This window comes from Lepidochelys kempii, chromosome 3, assembly GCF_965140285.1.
Source record: "Lepidochelys kempii isolate rLepKem1 chromosome 3, rLepKem1.hap1, whole genome shotgun sequence".
NCBI classification, from domain to species: domain Eukaryota; kingdom Metazoa; phylum Chordata; order Testudines; family Cheloniidae; genus Lepidochelys; species Lepidochelys kempii.
In genome coordinates this window covers 166,338,307-166,364,270 of record NC_136382.1, presented here as the reverse complement: position 1 = coordinate 166,364,270, position 25,964 = coordinate 166,338,307, and the positions used below count along the sequence as shown (strand labels likewise).

Here is a 25,964-nt window from a genome sequence, read left to right as displayed (position 1 = left end):
TCCTTGCAATCTCTCCTCTCCTCCCACCTGCAACTAAATCTAATCTAATATAGCAATGAATTAGTAAAGAAGGAACATTCATTTGATGATGATTACATATATGGAATGATTATGTAGCAGGAAATTAGTTTCAACTGTGTGTTTATTATATTTTTAAGTTTATACTTTGGGATGCATTGTTGCTTCTTAATGTTTTATTCTGCCTATTCCTTTAAAATCTTGATGGAAATTCTACATTGATTTTAAACAAAACAGGGACAGTTTGCCTCACCGTACCAAACAACTGCCAAGAGTAGGGCAGAAGTCACAATTTTCAAACAACCTTGCCTATAATATGCTTCGTATTATACATTTTTATTTAAATATACTTTTTCATCAGAATTTGAGAAGGTTGGAATTTTTCTTTAAATAAAATTTTCTAAAAAGTTCCAACATTTTCAACATGGTTTCCATTTTACAGGGTTTAATATACTTTTTAATATATTTCATATATTTTTATTGAAATTTTTATCAAAGACTTTATTGAAATGTTTAGTTTTACTTTAAACTGGGTACCAGTATAACCCTTCCTTCTACTGTTCTACTAATGTACCTCAACCCTGATGTGGAGGGACCCCAACTATAGGGATGAAAGGGCAGAACATTTCAATATCTGTTCAGTCATTGGCCTCTTAGAATCATAGGGTTAGAAGAGACCGCAAGGGTCATCTAGTCTAACCCCCTACCAAGATGCAGGATTTGTTGTGTCTAAACCATCCAAGACAGATGACTATCCAGCCTCCTTTGTGAAAACCTCCAGTGAAGGAGCTTCCACAACTTCCCTAGGCAGTCTGTTCCATTGTCCTACTGTTCTTTCAGTTGGGAAGTTTTCACTGAGGACATGTCTACCCAGGGACACATACCAAAGGTGAGCCAAATTAACTGAAGGTGTGAAGTTAAAGTGCATTAATGCACTTTACATGGTGGGTTCAGAGATATAATAATCAATTCATTAAAAATGATCAATGAGACCTTTATTTACACAAAACTTTGTTGTAAAGGCTTAAAAATCCCACAACTTTCAGTTTAATAAATTTTTGCTATACAGTAGTACATCAGAGTTACAAACACCTTGGGAATGAATGGAGGTTGTTCGTAACTCTGAAACATTCATAACTGAACAAAACCTTATGGTTGTTCTTTCAAAAGTTTACAGCCGAACAATGATTTAATATAGCTTTGAAGCTTTACTGTGCAGAAGGAAAATGCTACTTTCCCTTTATTGTTTTAATAGTTTACATTTAACATGGCACTGTACTGTATTTGCTTTTTTTTTCTTCCCCCTCGTGTCTGTGGCTGCCTGATTGCATACTTCCGGTTCCAAATACTTCCGTGGTTGACAGGTCGGTTCGTAACTCTGAGCTTCTACTGCATCCTGCAGTCTATAATAGAGACGTCCCTACTCATTTGTCAGACAGCATGGGTGGGATGCCTGGAGGAGGAAAGCTAATAACACCTGTTGAAGTAATTAACTTAAATCAAAGGAATCTAGTGACTCAACACCTATTGGTATATTCAGCTATAATGCCAAGTATAAATTGAACTCTAAACAAGAGGAAGAGTCCTTGTTGCTTTAGCCATAAAGCACCAGCATACCTCTAATAGAGGAGTTCCCCCTAATCCCATCCTGGGATATCAGTTCAATACTGATTTAGAGGGGAGATCACCACTTACTGCAGCTGCTTGTTCTTGGAAGTTCTCCCATTCATGTACTGATTGGGTATAATCCTGTTTAGTTTGAGACGAAGACAAGTCAGACACATTTGAGGCAATAGGACTGCAGGATGCAGGACTTCCTGTTATATCAGGCCAGTCCGTGGATGGGAGCTCTTCCAAGAAAAGCCCAGAGTGCTGTAGTAAGAGGTGCTGATGATTCAGTAAGTAGCACTCTTCCCTCTGCCTCAGTACTGAGCCAGTGATCCATGTGAAGTTCTGCGGCACCATATGGTGCTAGAGGTGCCATTTTTCTTACTTAAAAAGGTAGGGGTACACCCAACCCCATTCTGCCTGGCTACTGAGAGTAGCATAATATCAAGGTAAAGTTTGCTGTGCATGCTTAATATCAACCAACTAATCTATTAAAATCGGTTAAAAAGTGCATTATTGATTTACATATCCTTAACCAAAATAAAAAAGAAACAGTTTCATAACCAGCTAACAGCAAAATTCTTCTGTAATACTTAATACAGATACTCCTCTCCAATAAAAAAACTGGTGTAAGTCCTATTATACTAAATTCCTTTCCTGATCTCTCTCTCTCTCTGTGAGTGTGAGAGAGTATAATGCTAAAAGTACAAAAAAAAAAAATTAAGGCCTACAAGGGCTTACATAAAACTTCATCTTATTGCAACTGATAACTGTCAACAACTCAAAATGAATCAGGTCTTCAAGCTGATGCTTACTAGAAAGGATTCAAGTTGATTTTACAGTAGTTACATGGCTACAGTTTCAGCTGACCTATGCTTGACCCCTGACTCAGTCAAGGAAAGAACTGCATTCCCTGGAGATCAAATAAAAATATGCATAACCCATTAAATACTGTTTTTCAGTCAGGTGTGGTACAGTGATTGATAGCTCTTCCACAACAATACACATAGTCAACTCAAGCAAATTGAGTTTTGTTTTTGACAAAATATTTTCCTTCCAAGTCAGCCTGACTGAAAGGTGTGTTTATTTCTGATCCTGAAGGTACAATTTATAACACATATATAACAGGAGAACTAGTACAAGTATATCAAATTAAAAACACAATTACTGTTTATTTTTAATAGAGTCTTTCATACAATTAACATCACCAGACACCCCAAGGTCTAAAACACTGATTTTTAGATAGACACACAAAAATATATAATTTTACAAAAAAGAGATTAACACAGGATTACAAAAACTATCTAGATAAAGGCAAGGTGAGGGTAGGACTCAAGGTTAGTGAGAGAGAAGAGAGGCAATTTTCAGGGAGGAGACATTGTGCAGAGTAGGTTGTGGCGTAACTCACCACCTCAACGAGGGGCACGGCTCCCAGCGCTGGTGCACTGTTTACACTGACACTTTAGAGCACTGCAGCTTGCTGCGCTCAGGGGGGTGCTTTTTCACACTCCTGAGCGAGAAAGTTGCAGCACTGTTAATTGCCAAGGTAGACAAGCCCTTAGTTCTGCACCTGTAAAATGGGGATAATAGCACTTCTCTACCTCACAGAGGCATTGTGAGGAAAAATACATTAAAAATTGTGACATGCCCAGATACTACAGGGGCCATATAAGTACCTAAGATAGAGAGCGAGGGAGTAGCATCTGTTTACAGCTCATCTGAATTTTGCCCTACATGCCTTCAGAGAATAGGTTGTGCCAGGATGGAAACCAAAGACATAACATAGATTCACGAAGAACTGGTGCCACCTGCCAGCTATGCAGGACTTGGAGAAATATGGATTGTAAATTAAAGACCCAGGGCTAATCAGCAAGTCTTGGCAACAGAAACCTGGAGATAAATGTGGACAGGAAGGTGCACACTTCATAGCGGCAATCCAAACCCAATGGGCCAATCCCTGCCTTGACTTACATCCTATGAAGCCCTGTTGACTATGGTGGGCCTGCACAGGATATAAGTCAGCACAGAATTTGGCCCAGAGTACCTAAACTTTTTTTTTTTTTAAAGTATCTTTCTTACAAAATCAATTCTAAAAATACCCATTCACTCCTATGGCACAAAGTAGAAAATAAAAGAAGGACAAGATATAAGATGGGAAGGCTCAGCCTCTCAACAAATTTTGAGAATAACTATACAACATAAAAAGCCGCCAAAAGAAGCTCTTCACATATCCACAGGATTTTACCACATACACTACTCAACTTCTATGTATATTTTAATAAATAAGTAAGTTGCTCTTACCAAAACCTATTTTAATATTAAAATAGTGTTCTATGCTGCCCAAATTCAAAAGACGATGGACCTGATTCCCACCATTGTAAATTAGAGAGTGGAGCCACTGAAATCAATGATGTCACATCAAAATAAAACCAACGTAACCAGGGCCAAAGATATTGCCTAATGCAGGAAGATGTGTCTTAAGGAACAGTCAGCCATTACACAGCTATCACATATAGCTTTAGTTAAGGTGTAGGTCAAGTTCTTCTAACTTTTTCTTTTTACCCACTCAACTTTCTCAATCATGTTTCTTTTGGACTGAAACTTCCCACAAAACATGGGTTCCAAACAGAGATATCACTATGCTAAACTGATGGAATGATCTGATTATCATGTATTTTAATAATCTTTTTTTAAAAAACACATCCAAATACTGCAACTATATATACATATTGTCTACACAATAGGGCTGCTACCAAGAAATAAATTCAATTATACATATAAAGAATGAAAAAGAAACAAATCCCGAAGTCTATCTCCGCCTTGTCTTACTAAGGACTATGTAAAAACCTTAGGATTTGGCCCAAAATTTGCACAGATAAATAACTATATTTTGGTACTTTGGTCCTTAACAACTAGTCCTTTTTCCAACAACAAAGTAAAAGAACATTAGTCTACTGACTCTGCCACAAGAAGGAGTTTTAACATTTTTGATGTGATGCCCAAACGTGGAAATTATCAGCTACCCGCTCAAAGGTAAAGTAATATACATTTATTTTCATAAGCAAAGAAGAAAGCTCTCTTTCCGATCATGTAGATTTCTTCCTAGCAAGGATGAACATTAATCACAGTACAAACTATAGGCAGTGTGCTGTCATCAGTTTTCATTAAACCAGAATACGTTTGCCAAAGTTCCGTTTACTGATAAGATCAGGCCAACACGAAGAATAACATGATTCTAATAAACGGATTCTACATGACAAATTGCTTGAGCTAAAAATATGTTAAATTACAACTGACAGACGGCCTTTCCTGGGTCACACTTACTTCACGTAATTCCAGCCTCTGGGCCACCGCCTCCAGACACTCCTGTCCTGTGCTCTCCACTGAGAGCGTGCACTCGATCACATTGTTGTCCAGCAGACGGATTTGTGTCACAAAGCAGTTCTTGCTCAGGACATTATAGCGCCTGGTCCGTCGCAATTTCAGCCCGAAAGGCATGGTTGTTGGGCTGGAAGGCTGTCCCTTCCTGTCACACTTTGGATATCCTCAGCACGTTTTTTGGTTTCTCTTGAATGCCACTCCACTAGTTACTACTCTCCTCCAGGACTGGAAATAGTTGTCCATGCCCAGGGCCAACTCCAAGGGATCCCTGTAAAGAAACATGAAACAAACAACAAATATGAAGCATAGTTAACAATATGGATTAGGATAAGATGTTACTAAAGATCAGTGGAAATGAATGAATCTTAACGGGTTTGAACTCAAAGAAAGACTTACACTTGACAAGTAAAATAGATTCCAAAGCACTTCTACAGCTCCCCAAAACCAAACAAAATCTTTTAAAACTATATTCCGGCACTGAATTTTAAATGGAACTTTAATGTCAGACTATCTTTGAGGAGCTCCTGAAGCAGCTGCTGTATAGGTAGGGCTGGAAGAATTATATTTTATCAGAAATTGTCGGTAAATGTTGATTTCCCCATGCATACGCACACTACCTATATATATATTTTTTTCCCATCAATAATAATCAAAATTTACAGATAGACAAATTAAGACAAACACAGCTTGAGAACAGAGTAAGACATCGAGAACATGCTTCAGAGTTTGATTTAAGAATATTTACTTTCTATATTTTGACATGTGATTTGACAGTGTGTTTTAATGATTATAAAGCTTTAACTTTTTGGAATCTCAATGTCTGCTGTCATTAAATGATTTGTCTGGACATTCCCAGTGTCTGACGTCCCCTCTCCACTAATCTCCCACAGCTGTGAACATTTAAATAGATACAAATTGAAACAATGCTTAAAAATAAACATTGATAAACATTTTTTTTTTTAAATTTAACTCTGTCAAGCCCCATTGACACCATTAACCTCCCACCATTAACCTCCACTAAAGGACCTATAACCTAGCCTTGTTCTAAACCTTTGGTGCCCCAGGCCAGCCCTGAACATTGGCTTGAAGTGCTATGTATTCAAAAGAGGCCTGATTTTCAGAGATGCTGAAGTCAGCAGGAGCTGCCGTGTTCAGCACCACTGAAAATCTGGCCCAAAATGGCTAGAATGCATGTGAAAGAGAAGAAGTGTCAGAAACATTAGAGAGAAACCTCCTGTGGGGCAATTCCTGCCATTCGACTCATTTCAGCTCCATAATACTTACATGTCCCACTCTGAGCTAGGATAAATAACGTCAGCCGCAGCTGACAAAGAAGGTAAAGCCAAATGGGAGGAGGAGAGCATGTAGTTTAGATACCATTTTTAATTAAAACTATTCTTAACAGCCATACACATCCCTGACAAGATTTGTCTTTTGGGCTAAAACAGAATGGACTTAGAAAAGGGGATGCAGACTTCTCAAAAAATATAATGAAGTGATTATTTAATTTTGAGGGCTAGAGCTTATTTCCGTTTTAGCTAAAGTCAATTAGGAAGTGGTTTAAGATAAAGCAAAAGAAGTCTCTCAAACCAAAATAAGGGGTTTGCTCTGGTATTACCAAACTAGTTTAAACCCAGTTTAATTTAAAAAGGTGCAACTTTCTCCTGGACCTAAATACAAAAAAGGAAAAGGCTTGGTAGCAAAATCCCCCCGGATTCCTTTTTAGTGAGTGTGTTTTGGGGTACTGCCCTTACGACTAAGAAGGTCATTTGCTTTTAACAAGTATTGTAGAAAGATGAATAGTGAATAAGAACAAGCTATCATTTTCGTTCTGCTGAAGAGAAGTAACAAAGTGCTTCCACCAAAATATGCATCATTTAGCTAAATGTAGTGAAATTTTAAACTGATAGTATATTGCCCACATGTAACATTTGACATGAAACTGCAGCCATCAGTTATTTTCAGTTTTTACTAAGTTGCTATGGTAATTATTAGAAAGGACATAAGCGATAACCACTGCACAGCAATGCAACCACCATACAGTTGGTTAAAGTTATTTTTCAAAACACTTCATATCTTGACATTTACTAGCAGTTAAAACTAGCTGCTGTTGTTGAGCTTTCATAATTGCCCAGGCAGTATGATAACTTTACCATGAAACACACAGAACTTTGAGATGCCTGCTGATGTATACTGTAAGTAACCATCTTACACTGGCATCTGTAGGTATCCCATCTCTAACGTTGGAGCGTGCGTGCGCGCACACACACACACACACACACACACGTGTGCGCATTATATTCACATGACTGTGTATTAGTGTATTTATATGCCCTCACATCATCAGGACATCTAAACACTTCAAACAGAAAATTTATCCTCATACTGCTCTCCTGCCTCATAAGGGTGTTATCATCTACAAGTGAGCTGTAGCTCATGAAAGCTCATGCTCAAATAAATCTGTTAGTCTCTAAGGTGCCACAAGTACTCCTTTTCTTTTTGTGAATACAGACTAACACGGCTGTTACTCTGAAACCTGTCATTTTACAGATGGGGAACCGAGACAAAGAGATTTAAATGACTTGCCCAAGACCATTTAGGAACTCTGTAGAAGATCCAAGATTTTAATCTGTATCTGGAGTTCAATCCAATGCCTTAACACTCAAATCTTGTGACCTGAGGGTTATGTTTCCCATTAATATACCCAAAATAATAGTTTGAAGCTAAAAATTAGAAAGAAAAAAAAAAGAAATCACAGACAACTTAGGCAGGATAGACCCATGTCTTATCAAATATTTTTGTGAGGTCTCTGATTTTGTTCTAATTAGTCAATCCAACTTTAGAGAGCCCTCATCCTGAAGTCAGTATGTTCATTTAGTAAAGTATTTTTTTTAAAATACGCCTTAGCTACACAAGGAAATTTACTGAAATAGCTATGGTAGAATAAACTAATCCAAAATAGCTCCCCATGCGGATACACTCTTCTGAAATAAAAATTACTTTTATTCTGGAATAGTTCCACCCGCAAAGCAGAGTCAGTATTCCAGAATAAAAGTGACTTTTATTCCTGAAGAAAGTGTCCATCTGGGGAGCTATTCAGGAATAGCTTATTTCACAATAGTTATTCCAGTCAATCTCCCTGTGCAGACAAACATTATCTTCACTTTATTATTATTATGATGATTATTATTATTAAGCAGCCACAAAGAGGAAGAACAAAAATTCAATTTTAATATGTTAATAGGTACTAAAAAGAGTGGTGGGTCAATATAAGAAATTAGAGAGGTAAAGCAACGTAGGGTTTATACAGATGAGACAGAATTTGGAAGTCAGGAGATATGGGTTCTATTCCCAGCTTTACCACAGGCTTTGAAAGGCCTTTGAGCTCCACCAATGGAAAGTGCAATAGAAGTGCAAATATAGTGCAAGTACGGTGAGATTTTCCATGGGGCCTAATGGAGTTAGATGTCCAACTGGGCATCCAGCACCCTTAAGCTTCTTTGAATGTCCCAGCCTTACTATAGAATAATTGCATGTTACAAATGTTTTAATCATTATATAATATATCCTGGTTCTAAAACAACACTTGCCAGGGCTCTCAGAGTATTATAATAAGAAAAATATAATACTATATAAACACACTCTCTTAAAACACAGCACAAAACCACTCTCATAAAACTAGACATTGCCAGGCAGGAGAGGAGGAAATATTATTCATTTAACTGTATTTAAACAAACACACATAAAAACACTTATCTGCTCCTCTAAGCATCACTGCAGTCAGTTACAAACACAATGCATAAACATTACAAACAAGACTTCAAAAATATACTCACCCACTTATCCAGGCACTGCCACCTCTATCTTCCCCTAATACTGACTCAAGAAAATGGGCTTTGCAGCACTGCCTGAGTACCAAGCTATTTAAGACCAAGATGAATAGTGAATTTCAAAGTTATGGGGCTGTTACAAGGACCATCCTGCCAGCCACTCCCTCTCTTATATACCAAGGGAGCTCCAGCTTACGAGCTTCTTCCAATTAAACTGCAGCAGTAAGGCACAAGGCAAGAGGCAATCTCTCAAGCTGGATGGTCCCAGTCGATTCAGGCTTTATAGGTCGGAATCAACATCCTAATGTCCACCCAGAAGTCAACAGACAGCCAGTGCAGCTCATGGCATTAATCAGAACCACCGTCATCCTGTCTCATCCTATCAATGGAGATTAGCTTGCACTCTTTAAAAAAAAAAAAAAAGTACATAGACTTTGTGAAGTGCTGCTCTCGCTATATTTTCATATCAATCAATAATTGACTACGCATGGATTCCCTATGGCACCTTTTATATTAATTTATTTTATTAATTTTAACAAACCAAATTATTTGCCAAATAAAGTCTAAACTGAAAAAATAAATCATCAGTTTTACTCCACCCTCCCACCGCCCGCTTCCCAGAGAGCTTATGCTGAGCCAGCCAGAACCCTTTTATGACAAAATCAGTGATATCAACACAGGAAAATCTTTACCCTTGATTCTGTGCACAAGACTAGCATTCCTGTTTGGTCACATATCAAGGCAAGGCAAATCTGCTCTTTGGCTTTCATCACTGTCTTAAGATGACATTTTGCAGGTTTAAATAAAACTTTCTGAAGAAGATATAACACAGAGACCCCCGAGCATGCTCAAATAAATGTGTTGGTCTCTAAGGTGCCACAAGTACTCCTTTTCTTTTTACAGAGACCCTGGTCACTTTTGGTCCTTAAAAGTGATCTTCAAATACAGGGTGAGGGATAGAGGAATTGTGCTTTTGCCTCACTTCCTTCATTAGGATGTATAAGAAAGGCCTGAAAGATTCTATTTTCCTCTCTCTTCTCCTGCTTCCTAACCTGCCCCCCATATCCTTACCAGTACCAGGAATATTGATTCTTGTCTACCGATATTTCTTGGAGAACTCTGAGGAGTAGAGAACTGCAAGAAGAATTCTCTCCACCCTCAACCAAAAGGACAGGAGTGCTGAATTATTTTTTACAAAGAGCTTTTCTCCCAAAAGGTTGTCAGAAGCTGGGATTAAATAAACAAAAATCGACAGCATTTTGAAACAGTTTAACTGTTAACTGTTTAAAGACATCTCTTCTCTCTCAATTATTATTATAATTTGTATTGTGGTCATGCCTAGAGGACCCCAGGTGCCAGTTATTATACACCCAGAGAATGAAAAGACTATCCCTGCCCCATATTTCAGTCTACGGTTGCCAACTGTCTAATCACACAAACCCAAACACCCTTGCCTCACCTCCTACCCGCTCCTTCCCTGAGGCCCCACCCCTGCCTCAGCCCTTCCCCAAAGCCCAGCCCTGCTCACTCCATCCCCCCTCCCTCCGTCGCTCGCTCTCCCCCACCCTCACTCACTTTCACCAGGCAAGGGTGGGGGGTTGGGGCGCAGGAAGGAGTGCAGGATGCAGGCTCTGGGAGGGAGTTTGGGTGTGGGAGGCATCTCCGGGCTAGGGAAAGGGGTTGGGGTGCTGAAGGGGGTACGGGCTCTGGCAGGGAGGGGGATCAGGGTTGGGGCAGCGCTTACCTCGGGCAGCTCCCAGTCAGCAGCGCAGCAGGGCTAAGCCTGCGCCACTCCCAGCCAATGGGAGCTGAGGAGTTGGAACTCAGGACATGGACAGCACGTGAAGGCCCTGCCCCGCAACCCCAGGGGCTGCAGGCTGCTTCCAGGAGCAGCGTGAGACCAGAGCAGGCAGGGAGTCTGCCTTAACCCCGCTGCACTTTTAGTGACCTAAAATCTCCCAGTTCGGCTTCAGTAGCCTATTTCAGTCTCATGATATGGTTTGTGCTGATACATCCTGGCTTCAGGAGTACTTTTGACCACTGGAAACCTACAGCCTGGATTTTGCTGACAGAAGCCCGTAAATTCTGGGTAGGGAATCTGCTCACAGTCTGTACTAATGGACGGAAAACATGCTTACTGTGAGCTATATTCTGCCACCCTTACTCATATTGAGTAGTATCTTATTCCATGAGTAGTTTCACTAAAACCAATGGGAAATCTCATAAATAAGATAAACCTCAAATGTGCATAAGGATGCCAGAATCAGCCCCTGTATTATTTTTTACAGCAAATTAATTGCACATGCACCAATCTAATTATGGAAACATTTTTAGGGCAGCAATAAGAGTTATATATACACACATATATATACACACACACATATATATACACACACACACACACACACACACACTCTTTAATGATGGCCTGTTTATTTCATGCCAGGGTCACCACTGCTTCCCAGCTGTAAGGTTATGAAAAGAGAGTTAATATTCCTAGCCAAATTAGCAAACTCAAGAGGTGTTTGTAACACCAATTCTTGTTCACAAGCCTACAGGCTTTCAATTAAATCAATTAAGCAAACCAATAAGTGGTGGGTCAAATAAATATTATGTGCATATTTCATTCTGTTTTAAACAAGTCCCCTCGTTATGACTAAGGCCTTGTCTACACTGGCAAGTTTCTGCGCAGTAAAGCAGCTTTCTGCGTTGTAACTCCCGAGGTGTACACACTGCCAAGCCACTTAGTGTGCAGAAACTGTGCAGTTGTAGCGCTGTAAAAAAACCCACCCCGATGAGAGGCGTACAGCATTCTGCACCGCCAGTGTAGACGCCGGGGTCAATTACAGCACTGCGACTGGCCTCCGGGAGGTGTCCCACAATGCCTTGCTCACCTCTCTGGTCAGCGGTTTGAACTCTACTGCCCTGCCCTCAGGTTACCAACGCTCCAGTCGCTACTAGCACTGCAAACTGAGCAGCTCCGCGCCCGCCCTCTCCTGCAGCCGCTGTCGCAAAAAACTCTTTCCCAGGCTCCCCCCAGACACTGCCAGCACACGCTTATCAACCTCCTGGCTCCCGTCTGTACCTGCTGCATTCCAGTCCTGCCCCGTCACAGTCCAGCCCTGCGGACTCCCTGTACCCACCACGCTCAAACAGCCGTCCCTTTGCAGTTTAGCCCTGTCGAAGTACAGCACCCGCTGCACTGTACTCCAAAGGACAAGGTTGCATATGATACCTCGACATACACAGATCTTTAACTGTCCCAGGACTCCCCCTCCTACTGGGATCCTCCCTTCCCCCATCCCCCACAGTGCTGATGTGTTATTTTTGTTTCTCTCTCTCTCTTCTGGTGGTTGTTTTTTAATACAAGAATTGTTCTAGTTTGAAAGCAATCTTTATTTCATTAATTGAAAGCAAACAGAGCCCTGCAAAGCAAATGACAATTTTCTTAAACCTTCATAGTGTATCGTCTGCACCAATCACAATCACCTCCTAGCATTACAAGCACTGCACTCCCGAGCATAGCAACAAGTATTAGTGGATTTCAGCTTCAAATTGCTGCCCCAAAGGCATCCCTGATCCTCATGGCCCCGCGCTGCACCCCTCTAATAGCCCTGGTCGCTGGCTGTTCAAATTCAGCCTCCAGGCACTGAGCGTCAGCGGTCCAGCCTTGAGTGAAAATTTCATCCTTGCCGTCACAAATATTATTGAGCATACAGCACGTCACTATAAGCATAGGAATATCGTCATCAGCCAGGTCCAGACTCCCATATAGGCAGCACCAGCGGTCCCTGCTTGCAGCTTCCTGAACAGGCCAGTGCTCTGAAATATGCGTGCGTCATGCACCTTTCCGACCAGCCTGCATTAATGTCCATAAAATACCCACGGTGATCCACAGGTGCCTGGAGAACCATTTAGAAATATCCCTTCTGATTAATGTACTTGGTGGCTAGGTGGTCTGGTGCCAGAATTGGAATATGCATGCCATCTATCACCCCTCAGCAGCCAGGGAAGCCCATTTGTACAAAGCCATCCACAATGTCACGCACGTTGCTCAGAGTCACGGTCTTTCAGAGCAGGATGTGATTAATGGACCTGCACACTTCCATCAACACGACTCCAACGGTTGACTTTCCCACTCCAAACAGGTTAGTGGCCGATTGGTAGCAGTCTAGAGTAGCCAGCTTCCACAGTGCAATTGCCATCGCTTCTCCAATGACAAGGCAGCTCTCATTCTCGTGTCCTTGCGCCGCAGGGCTGGGGCGAGCTCATCACACAGTCCCATGAATGTGGCTTTCCTCATCCAAAAGTTCTGCAGCCACTGCTCATCATCCCAGATGTGCATGATGACGTGATCCCATCACTCAGTGCTTGTTTCCCAAGCCCAAAAGAAGCGTTCCAATGTGGTCAGCACTTTTGTGAATGCCACAAGCAATCTCGTGTCATAGCTAGTACGTGTGGCGAGATCAGTGTTGCACTCCTCTTGCCTTTGTAGTTTAAGGAATAACTCCACTGCCACCCGAGATGTTTTGGTGAGAGTGAGCAGCATATTAGTCAACACTGCGGGATCCAGTCCCGCAGACCAAAGAGGCAGAGCACCGAATACACAAACTGTTGAAAGATGGCGCCAAATGCGGACAGAAGCACGGGGATTGCTGGGATGCGAATCAATACATCACAGGGCATTGGGACAGGATCCAGGATGTCCCGCAACCACCTCCGCCTTCCCACAACTCTTAGCAGCAGAAGAGGAAGAGATGCTCTGTGGGACAGCTGCACAGAGTGCACCGTTCCGAATACCACTGCAAATGCTGCAAGTGTGAACATGCTAATGCGCAGGCAGCTGACAGTGTGAACACAAAACAGCGGTTTCCCTTCAGTGTTCTCTGAGCAGCACTGTAACTCTGCCAGTGTAGACATACCCTATGTGTGTTTCAGGTGGGAAAGGCAGTGTCCAGGTTAGAATCTTATTTATCTATCTAAATGAAAATTGGAGGTTCTTTGTGGTCTTTACTTAAAGTTTTGTTTCTCATAGAAAAGTGTTTTGCCGACTCAGATTTTGTTCAAATGTTGTTTAGGAAAAAGTTGAGACTCTCAACAAAAGGAAGACAAACAAAAACACCAACAAAACCACAAATGTCACTCCAGGAATCCTGCTAATCTGAATTGACGTTTGTATTAAATCCTCAACTAGTAAGCCGTCTAAATTCTACTACGTGTGCCTGCAACTGATTGCTAATTCAAAACTGAAGTCCCAAAATTATAGGCTGAAGTGAGGTCCCTTTGAAATGGTGCAGCACTAAAAGTTTTAAAATATGTATGGGGATAATAAAACCTCATAGAATTACTGCATATTATTTAATGTTTGCAAAGGTTTTTGAAGATGAAAAGTGCTATATTAAAAAAAACAATAACTTTTTTTTAGGTTCGGGGCTAAGCCAGAGTGCAGTGTACTGACTTCAATTTAAACTTTTAAAAACTTTTCAGCATCTATTCATTTCAAGAGGTAAACTATGTCCTGCAAAATACTGTTCCCAAACCTCTGTAAAACTTTGATGCCAAATGTGTCATCTATAAAGTTGGAATAACCTATTCAAGAATGTCTTTCCTGAACACAGACTGTTCAGTACAAAGGCTGAAAGGACACCATCTTAGAGGTGATCCAGTGAAGCATAAGAAACTTCAGCTAGACAGAAAAGATTAAACCAAGAAATATTGAAGAAAATAATTAAACCAATCCATTGCTACCATGGATATTAAATTGGATATGGCATGTTATTTACTTGCAAAGCCATGTGAATAAGATCATTGGGAGGATAAAGTGAGAGAACAGATTTAGCACAACGTAAATCCAAACAGTCTCCTCTTCCAATCCAAAATAAAATCTCTAATAGTTTTTACTGGACCCCTGCCAGATTCTAGGCTGCTAACATTGGACTCTGTGTCCTCGTGGAGATGGGATTGTTCATCCACCTCCTTATCATACATTCTTTACTCTTGCCAGAGTACTTCCCACATATGGACAATAACCTGGATGCACACTGCAGAAACACTATATTACTCTATCACCCTTTCCATCACTCTGACAAGAAACACCACTATTACTATCCCACTTCAAACGAGGAGGACAATGTTCTTGCAGCCATTACTTTTATGTAAATGAATCCAAATGAGTGTGGAAAGATATCAGTCCTCCACCCTTGGTACAATGGAAAACAGCCCCTGGACCCAGAATTGTTGTACTGGCTGTGCATGCCTGTATGTCTCCCTCTAATGGCTGGCTCACATGGAAGAGCTACCTCCTTGCTCACTGGTAAGCGAGTTACTCCTTTGGGTCAAGTAATTTAGGCTTATTTGTCTGGTGCTTAAGACACTGGGATCTATCCCCATTAATGACAATGGTGCATGCAGCAACTGGCTTACTGCATATTTCTAGTTTCAGAGTAACAGCCGTGTTAGTCTGTATTCGCAAAAAGAAAAGGAGTACTTGTGGCACCTTAGAGACTAACCAATTTATTTAAGCATGAGCTTTCGTGAGCTACAGCTAAATTTGTTAGTCTCTAAGGTGCCACAAGTACTCCTTTTCTTTTTGCATATTTCTAATCGCTAAAGAGGCAACATGGACTGACTGTCCTAAATCTTAGGTGTTTCTGCAGGAAGAACACTACAATAGCCCCTCTATGTGAGCACAACCTAGAGAATGACTAGGGACTAGTCTATACCAGAAGTGCTATAGCAGCACAGCTGCACCACTGTAGCGCATCTGGTGAAGATGCTCCATGCTGACGGGAGAAAGCTCTCCCGACAACATAATTAAACCACCTCTGCGAGCGGCGGTAGCTATGCCGGCGGGAGAACTTCTCCCGCCAATATAGTGCTGTCCACACTGGAGCTTAGGTTGGTGTAACTTATGTTGCTTGGGGGGTGGCTTATTCAAACCCCTGAGCGACATAAATTATGCTGATATAACCTGCAGTGCAGACAAACCCTAGATCTTTCAAATCTGCAGGTTCTCACTGCAAAGAGCACACTTCCCAACTCTTCTGTGTATCTGCTGGAGTTTAACTTAAAGATGATGTCAGGTCATTTGGTCTCCTTGAAATGGTAGAGACAGATGGCTTTATTTCCTTTTTGCAGAAGTGGACTCCTAACAAGCTAGAATTTAAAAGTGGTGGATTACTTTTTAATCCACATAACATATAATCTGGAAATTTTTGATGCATATTGAGACTGGTAGAACTGGTATAAACTATCTGATCAAAGGAACAGGGAGCATACATATGGGGTTGAGAAAGATAAAGATATACAGCAACCACAAAATACATTTTTCTTCTTTACGTTAGCACTCAGACAAAATATTAGCCCTCTCCCTCTGCTGGAAATTGTTTCTAGACAATCTAGTCAAGCCTAATGTTTTATATCCACCCATACTTCATAAGCGATATGTTGGAAAAGAATACATTTTGAGAGAAGTGCGTGCTGAAATAAAACCACCTGGATAAAACTGAAGAATTTATTCAAAACACAATCTGGGTGCATAATTAGAGAACTCTTCTTCAAGGCAAAGATGGTGCTAAAGGAAAAAACTGCAGCCTTAACCAACAGTTGAGGAAAAAGTAGCCACACTGTATTTAGAGCAGTGGTTCTTGACCAGGAGTCTGGGGCCCAAGGGGTCTGCCAAGCAGGGCCAGCATTAAACTCGCTGGGGCTCAGGGCAGAAAGATGAAGCCCCACCGCATGGGGCTGAAGCCTGAGGCCCTGAGCCCCACAACCCAGGACTGAATCCAAAGCCTGAGCAATGTAGCTTTGCGGGGCGCCCTGTGGCATGCCCTGCTTACTAACCCCTAACTCCGGCCCTGCTTTTTATATGCAGAAAACCAGTTTTTGTGGCACAGGTGGGCCGTGGAGTTTTACAGCATTTGGGGGGGAAAGGGGCCTCAAAAAGAAAAAGGTTGAGAACCCCTGATTTAGAGCACTAGGGTTATGCAAATAACTGGCCAAACTCTGAAGTTCTTGACTTCAGTGGTAATTTTGCCTGTGAGAGAACTAAATATAAGCTCACAATTCAGTCCATAGCTCTGGGGCATTTCTATTTTAATTGCGGTTTCTGAAAAATTCTGTTAGCCTTATTTACAACATACATCCCCTCCTAGGGTTACTCCTGATTAAGTTCTGATTCAGAAGAAAATTCATCTTTCCATCATCATGCTATTTTTTTCTCTATAAAAGACTACAGTGGAGCAAAGCTGATATAGGACCTATGCTAAGCAAAAAGGACAAACAGAATACTTTGCACCCATTGCTGCATGTGCATATGAAGAGGCCAAGGAGACCAATTCCATTTAGGAACTGCTCCCCTGGTTCCCCCATGGCCAGCATTCTGGGACTGGGAGGAGCAGGCAAAAAAGTGTTATTTATTAAGATTGATGGGGCAAGAGCAATGGAAAACTCTGGATTTGGAGTACAGGGAGTCCGCAACCAAAGTCTTCTTGTGTGGTGAAGGGCACAGAAGCAACTGCTGCTCCAAATCACAGGCAGTTCTCTCACTTCCCCTAAAAATATTTAATACCAGCACTGAAGAAGGGTCTATATATTAAGGCCAAGAAGATTCTCGGGATATTCCTGGCATATGCCTTGCTCCTCTTATTATAGGCTTCAACTACTTTAATGTACTGTATTCTAAGGAGAAAAACTGACTACTTAACATGTATAATTAAATAATATTAAAAAGACTTTTCCTACTACATTCGCTTTTGAATTTAATTTCTAAAATTCCAGGAAGACAACAATTACTGTAAAACTGCGGCCTATATTTACTACCAGCCTCTGGAACAATTTCAGCATTCCATATATTACAAAGCAGACGCACACCTAACAGAACTATGTAACCCTGGGCAGGGCATGAGAAGGGAATAATTGATGCAACTTGCTTATGCTGTGCAAGCTTGCAGTTTTACGGAAGGGTAAAAGTAAGTGTAAGGGAGACAGGACTCACCTGGAGTAATTCATCTAACAAGAATTCTTTCATAGGTTTTTGAAAGAGACAACATTCTTTCCACTGATTAACCATTGTCATGTGAATTTCTCCTGCAGAAGTTTTACACTACATTCTATCCAGGTAACACAGCCAAGGCAGAGTATATTTTTGTAGTTGATGAGGTGTCTCCATACTAGGAAGTGGGTGGGATTTGGATAAACCCTGCTACATGCTCAACACTCAAATAGAGTCATGGACAAATGATGTTTTTCCTCTAGGATTATAAATCCCCAAGGGCAAAGACTGTTTTCTTGGACAACAGGGGATGGATCACTCAATAATTGCCGGTTCTGTTCATTCCCTCTGAAGCACCTGGCATTGGTCACTGTCAGAAGACAGGATATTGGGCTAGATGGACCATTGGTCTGACCAGTATGGCCGTGCTTTTGTTCTTTGTTTCTTCTCTGTACAATGCCTAGCACAATAGGGTCCTGATCCAAGACTGGGTTCTTAGGTGGTACCATAATGCAAACAAATAATGCACAATTGATAATATCCACACCTAACTCTTCTGGTTGAGTGGAAAGTCAGTTTGCCATTTTGTTTCATTTTAACAATTAAAATGACATTTTACCCATGGAACATTCTCTAGGTCTGATTCACTGTACACCTGTCTGCACCAGCATGGCTTTCTCACTCCACTGGGGGATCCAACCCAAAGGATGGGAGGTGGAGGGACCATGACTGCTGCCCTCCCACAGGACGCTCTAACTCATGTCAGGTACTCCATAATGGTTCTGATGGCACAGTCTCCTGAGAAGATACATACAATCAATGCTCTACTTGGACACCCAAGCCATGCAGTCTCCCAGCCAGCCCCGCCCATTTTTGGTGTCTTCTTCAGATTCCTAAGTCACCTCGCTCAAAGGAAACTGCAGCCACTTTCTACCACTGCCACCTCCTCCTCCGACTGACCTTATGCCCCTGAGGCGTCTAACAGACCCTATGCTCTCCATGCTTTGCAGCTACCACATCTCCCCTGACACAAATTACTGCACACCATAGGCAAGACTTTGTTCTAAGTAACCCCACTATAGGTCTAGAATGACTCACTTGAAGACAAGTGAATCATTCTAGACTGATACAGGCGTAACATTAGAATTCGATCCTTTGTTTCTTCTCATTTTTATGTTTAAGAGAAGACGAGAAGGCTACGAGAAGTTAAGATAACTCACTAGAAAAGAAGTGAAATGTTAGCCAAAATGTTAAGTGAGGAAAAAGCTTTTAAAAAGTTCCCTCAATTATGTCAATATCGCTTTTTTGTTAATCTTTTCACCTTTCGTCTAAAATCAACTGTCACATCCTTTCAAAAATCTGATCACGTCCTCCGTTGGTGAGTGTCCTACCATTGCCTTCTATCTACCTACCATACTTATATGACACTTATTACCACAGTATCTGAGCGCCTCACAATCTTTAATATATGTATCCTCCCAACACCCCTGCATTATATGGAACTACTCTTAGCCCCATTCTACAGATGAAAAACTTAGGCAAAAAGACTATATGACTCATCCACAAGGGTCACACAGGACATTTGTGGTATAACAGGAAACTGAACCTGTATTTCCCAAACATCAAACAAGGGCCCTAACCATGAGACCATTCTTCCTCATTGGTGGGGGATGGACTCAATAACCTAACAGGTCTTTTTTATTGGCCAAGCTTGAGAAAGCTGTATGATCAACTAGATAATATTTCTAACACTGCATCCGATCAATGCCAACATTTCAGAGAAAGTTTGAGCAATCAACTATCAGAACATTATTGATTTTGGGCAAAGATTGGAAAACTAACAGGAAGAAAATTGGAAGACACACTGGGTAGGTTTACACTCCAATTAAAAGCCCGCAGCTGGGCAGTGCCAGCTGCCTCAGGCTCACAAGGCTGGGGCTGCAGGGGTGTTTAATCGCAGAAAATATCTGAGCTTGGGCTGGAGCCTAGGCTTTAGGACCCTGCAAAGTGGAAGGGTCGCAGAGCTCAGGCTACAGTTGGCGCCAGATCGTCTACACCACAATTAATCAGCCTGGTCCATTTCAGGTGTCTAATTGCAGTGTAGACACACCCTGTCATCTGTTTAGCATAGCCACAGCTTTAGACACCTCTTGATTGTCTGCAGATTAAACAACGGTTAATGGTACCCATTAATGTCTTTCAGAATAACAATACCCCTGCTCATAGGGGAAAAGGAGAATGGGGGGACATTGAAGGAATGTGGGGAATCAAGGCACGCAAAAAGCCAGGGTGAGGGGAGACACAATGGAGGACCCTGGTATAGGAGAGGGGTGGAGAGTAGCATTGCAGGGAGTACCTGAAGTTGAGGGGGAAGGAAACGTGGCACACAGGGAGCTTGTGGGGTGCAATGGAGGGATGCAAGGAGCCCCTGCGGTATGCAGTAAGTTTGGCTGATAGAAGCTGTGAGATGTGTGACCTCCTCTACCCCTCCAGGCTATAACTATTGTGATTCCATTGTGGCATAAAGAGCTCTTCTTGGATTTGAATAGATGTTCACCTTCGCATTAATACTTTTATGAAGTGATCCATGTGAATAATGACAGAGACAACTTGTCTCAATTTCTGCTTTTCTTTATATCAGAGTAGGAAATCTCTTTAAAACGGTCAGTGATGAAACAGGAACTTTCTCTTCTGGCCTCTCTAACTTGTACGAATTCATATCTGGGGAAAAAAAATACCCTGAATTGTTTTCCTCCTTGAATATGCATACTCTGCCTGTTCATGCCAGGAATGCATTCCTAGCAACTCCACCTCTTTTAGAGGGAGTTATGCAACGCTAAAGAGTACAGCAGAGTTAACCCTTTATAACCTCAGATGTGGTCAGATCTCAAAGTAAACAAGGGTGAGACTGATCGGTACTCAGGGGTGCTGGGACAATTTGCATAGTGGGGGTGCTGAGAGGCATTGAACCAAACTGTAAACCCTGTATATGGTGGAAACCACTTCAAGCCAGGGGGTGGAGGAGCACCCCCTAGTGCCAGCACCTATGGCAGTATTTGGATGGAGGGCCTCTAAGGAAGGGTTGGGGCTAGTCTACATGGGGAAATTGACCAGAATAGCTATTGCAGAATAAGCTATTCCGCAACAGCTCACCATGTGTTCTGGTTGGCATATTTTATTCCCAGTTAATCAGTGTGCTCACAAAGTGCACTAATTATTCCAGAATCAAGTGACCTGCTCCGGAATAGAGTGGCCACATGGAGATCTGTTCTGGAATAATGATTGTATAATAGCTTGTTCTGAAATAACTATTCTGGTCAATTTCCTCATATAGACAAGACCTTTGGTGCTGCAGAAGTGGGGGTGGCAATTCTGAAGTCTGACATACTGTATTCTCTCAAACTAAAGAGTAGCACTATGGTCCATTCTGTTGCTGGAGGTTCCATTAACCATCTTTCGATAAGACATAATATCAAGGCCCTGGACCATCTGTTTGTTGTATATCCCCTTGTCCTATTGCAAAGAAGAGAGGGCTATAATCCCCAGGGGCCTGGCCAAATGATAATTTTGAGTAATTACATTCTGCCTGTTTAAAATTTCCCTTGTGGTTTCAATTGGATAAAGTATGCTTCATTTCTTGTGCTAAACCCTTTCCACATTCCACTTCAGGGTGGCTACATTCAATGGTAATGAAGGGTTCCCACCATATGCATGGTATTTCAGTTAGCTATGTTTGTCAATTGCTTTCAGATCCTTCAGGGTGAAGGGTGCTATATAAATAAGAAATTTTATTTCCTGATTAAGGTAATTAATGAATGTGCAAAAAACATTATAGAACAGCAACTAAATAGTGTTTGAATGAAGAATAGTTTCGGGTGTTTGTTTTCACATTTCTTTCATACTACAAGGACACAAGCAAAATCTTCTCTGTGAATGAATATGCCTTTAAAACACCAATCACCTGGCTACCATCTATACAGTTAAAGTGCAGCAGCCCTTCATCAAAGTGTGTTATAAGAAAGAGCCTTAGAAGAAAGCAATTAAATTATTAATAATAAATACACTTTTAACATATTGCCACCAGTGTGCATGTAACTTGTCAAACTGTAGATTCTTTGTGGTCTGGATCTTGACTATCTAAAACATAAAAACCCATAACTATCAGTAACAGACCAAATGACTACAGGTTAGGAAAATTAAAAAAAAAAAAAAAATACACAAAGGAGAAGTTGCATAAATCCAAGTCAGCTGTTACACAAGTAAAATCTGCAAGCTTGGGTGCCAGATTTAGAAACCTGACTCAGAGGCCTGAGCACGCACAACTATTATTACATTCCACAGGAACTGTGGGTGCTCAGCCCCTTCGGGGTGCGGGAAGAAATTGGGCCACTTATTCAGGTGCCTAACTTTAGCATCCAAGTTTGAAAGACTGGATCTTTGTAGCAGCAACTGATTTAGATTTATTTAGGTGATTTATAGATTTGGATGCCAATTTTAGACACCCAAATTAGAAAATTTTGGCCACGTTGTATTATCAACAGTATGCAAGTCAATAACACCATGTGGGTTAATGAAGTGCTATGAACATTCTAAGCAATAAATTTTCTTCAGAATCAAGCAGCTAGATCAGGTATGAGAATGACCAAAAATCAGTACAAATGGTGCTAGCTGCTGAGGTGTTGCATAATCTCAGATGATGCAATCAAAAGTTAATTACAAATCACATCGACAAAATTTCCAAACAGTATCTATGCTGCTGAATTTAAAGCCAGGCCAAAAAACCATCACCAAATTTCTTGAAAAGTTCAGGGCATATTCAATTGTCCGTTAAAAGGCTGAAATTTTGTCAAGCGGCTCTGAGACATTATAAACCACCAGAGCTTACCTGCCTAAGAGTACAGCAACTAAAATTCTTGTGAAAAGAAGACAAATGTGTGTCACATAATTTCATGTAACCAACAGAAGTATCAAAATCTCTGTATTGGAATCACTAGCATGATCTCATGCCTCTCTCCTGTTCTGAACCCATGTACTGTCAATTCCATGACACCTTTGTTCCTATTCCTCCTCCTGTCCCTTTTTCTCATGGATGCAGTCTATGCCTGGAGTGTCATTCCTGATCCTAGATTCCATTCCTTGTCTTTTAACTCCCTCCTGAAAACCCAGCTTCTTCCATAATCCCAGTTACATCTGACACAAGATAGAGAGTACTGTGGTACAACAAGAGAAGTCTGGAATATAAGCCTAAAAATGAACCTGTACAAAAATTACTCGGATCTCTAAAATGTATTAATCCAAATGGAAATGGGAACAACAACAACAACAAAAACCCACAAGTGTGCTTACAACATACTTTTAGCACATGCCATTTTATCAGCCCATACAGTAATTTAACATCTGGAAAGAATAGGGTAAATTCACTTCTGATCACTTGAGAAACCCCCCAGAAGAGTAACTGGGTCTAAGGGAAAAACCTGTTTCCAGCTATTCATTTAATTGACAGATTCCAATCCTGCTCTGAAGTCATTCTCTCATTTGTGCTCAGATTTCTACACAGAAAATACAGCAGAGCCTTTACCATTCAGAGTTGTGTAAAAGAAAAAAAAAGTGCTCACATGTTTTGTTTTTAAATACAACATTTTTTGAGGATACCAAGTTAAAGGAATTATCCTCTCAAGCAAACAGGAATGTAGGAAGGAGAGGTTAGTCACCTTGTGCAGTAACTGGAGTTCTTCGAGATGCATGTCCCTATGGATGCTCCGCTTCAGGTGCACATGCACCCATGAGCCTTTCATCAGAAATTCATCACACATGCGCTCTAGTCCTCCTCATGCTCTGTACTGAGGCTAGATACAGCTGCCCTCAGTTCCTTCTCTAGCCAAGAGACAAGATTTGGGAGCAGAGGGGAAGGAGGTTGGGTAATGGAGCACCCATGGGGGGGGGGGGGCACATCACAAATAACTCCAATTACTGCATAAGGTGAGTACTTCTCCTCCTTCTTTGAGTAGTGTCCTATAGATGCTCCATTTCAGGTGACTCCCGAGCAGTAACCCCTGATGGAGGTGACACCTTCAGAGTCAGATCTAGCACTGAAGACTACATTGCCAACATCAGCAGCTCTAGAAGCATAAACCAGAGTATAATGTTTGGGAAAAGTACATATACAGTTCTGCAAATTTCAACAACTGGAAAATCCTTCAATATGGCTACAGAAGTAGACTTTGTAGAATGGGCTATGATCACAGAAGGAGGCTGAACACTGGCAATGTCATAACAAGAGATTCACTTTGAGAGTCTTTGAGATGAAACTGCAGAACCTCTGGATCTGTCACCAATTGACACAGTTTATGAGACTTTCTGAAAAATCTTTGCTTAAGTCTAAATAGAAGGTCAATGTCGCTTGGACATCCAATAAACATAAGGCAGCTTCCTCTATGGTCTGGTGTGGCTTTGGAAACAAAACCAGATGGTGAATACCCTGATTCATATGGAGTTCAGAAGGAACTGTCAGCAGAAATCTAGGACGGGGTCGTAATGAAACTTTGCCCCTGAAGAACATTGTGAAGGGAGTGTTTGCCATCAGAATCCCCATTTCTCCAACCTTTTGGGCAGAAGTAACGACCACCAGTAAGGCTGTCTTCATAGACAGGTGGAGTAGTGAACAGGTAACCACTGGTTCAAAAGAGGGCTTCATATCGCAGTTAAGGACCAAGTTCAAATCTCATACTGAGGTGGGTTCCTTAAACTGTGGAAAAAGATGCATACGTCCTTGGAGGAATCTTGCTGTCATGGGGTAAGCAAAAACTGAAAAACCCTCCACAGATGAATGAGTGGTTGTGGTAGCCACCAAGTGAACCTTGACAAATCTCATAGCAAGAACTGACTTTTCTAATTCCAACAGGTAGTTGAGAACAGTGAAAAGGGAAGAGTGAAAACAGGCAAAGTCTGTCATCACAGACCCTAACGGTGAAATCTCTTGCATTTCTGAGGGTAAGTATTTTGTGCAGAAGTCTTCCAGCTGTTTAACAATACCCTTTTCTTATTTGGTTCAGTAGATCTATGGTAGGATGAGTATTGAGCTGGATGAGATCTCTGTGCCTGCTAAATTTTCCTCTTATTTTCAGGAATATTAATGCCAAGGGACCTGAGAGTGGCCCTAGAATCTTTAAAGTGTGAAAGAATTAATCCATGGACTCAGAGAAGAGCTTAAGCCCACCAAAAGGAGGGTCTTCTACAGTTTTTGTATCTCCCTAGGAAAGCCAGTCATAGCCAAGATGCTCTACACATAACAGCAGATGAGATAGAGTGGGCCACTGTGGGAAGCTTGTGGAGAGATTCGTGCTAAGATCTGACTTCGTCAATGATGGTTTGAACTGTTCTCGATGTTCCATCTGGAGGTGATGAATAAAATTATAGAATGTGTCATAAATGATTGAGGTATATTTTGCCATCAAGATTTGATAATTAATGATTCAGAACTGCGGAATTGCTTGCATCCAAATAGGTTGAGATGCTTTTGGTCCGTGATAGAGAGTGTGAACTTCATCTGATGTTGTCCGCCACACTCATTTACTGCCTCTACAACCAAAGAATTTGACTGAGGGTGGAAGAATGTATTTTTCATTGGTATATGAAATATTTTTTGTCCGCTGGTTTCAAGTAGGTGGTGCAGTGGCTGGAGTTTGCCAGATGGTTTTGGTAGGATCAAGTATCGCTTCAGTCACTGGTAGAGCGACTCTGCCAGAAGTTGATATATGTAAAATGTTCAAAAGCTTATGTTGAGAGTCCTGGACCTCTACTAGCACAGTCTGTAATGATTTAGCAATATGTTTCATCATCAACTCCTGAAACTGCTTAAAGTCATCAGCAACAGAAGGTGGAGATGGCTTTACAAGTCACGTCTGGTTAGGATGAAATATTAGTTTGCGGTGTCACCTCCTTGTCCCCTGCAGCTTACTGGTCTGCAAAAGACTCCTCCTGAGGCTGTTGAGGAGTGAGTGATGAGACAGGGAGTGTCTCCCTCAATGATCCCCATGGGAGGAACTCTGAGGCTTTGAGAATTGCAGGCAGTATACAATCTACGGCTCCCAGTAGGGCCACTGAGGTGGATCATAAGGCAAAGGAAAAAGTATTCA

General features: G+C 41.4%; 1 protein-coding gene across 1 annotated transcript in view; it reads right to left on the bottom strand.

Moving 5' to 3' along the window:
* PTPN14 (protein tyrosine phosphatase non-receptor type 14) overlaps positions 1 to 25,964 on the bottom strand; it is a 181,773-nt gene that overhangs the window by 107,058 nt on the left and 48,751 nt on the right. Inside the window, exon 2 of the mRNA XM_073338920.2 lies at positions 4,951 to 5,275. Within this exon, the coding sequence (XP_073195021.1) occupies positions 4,951 to 5,124 (174 nt within the window). The 5' untranslated portion in view covers positions 5,125 to 5,275. The remainder of the gene's footprint in view (positions 1 to 4,950; positions 5,276 to 25,964) is intronic.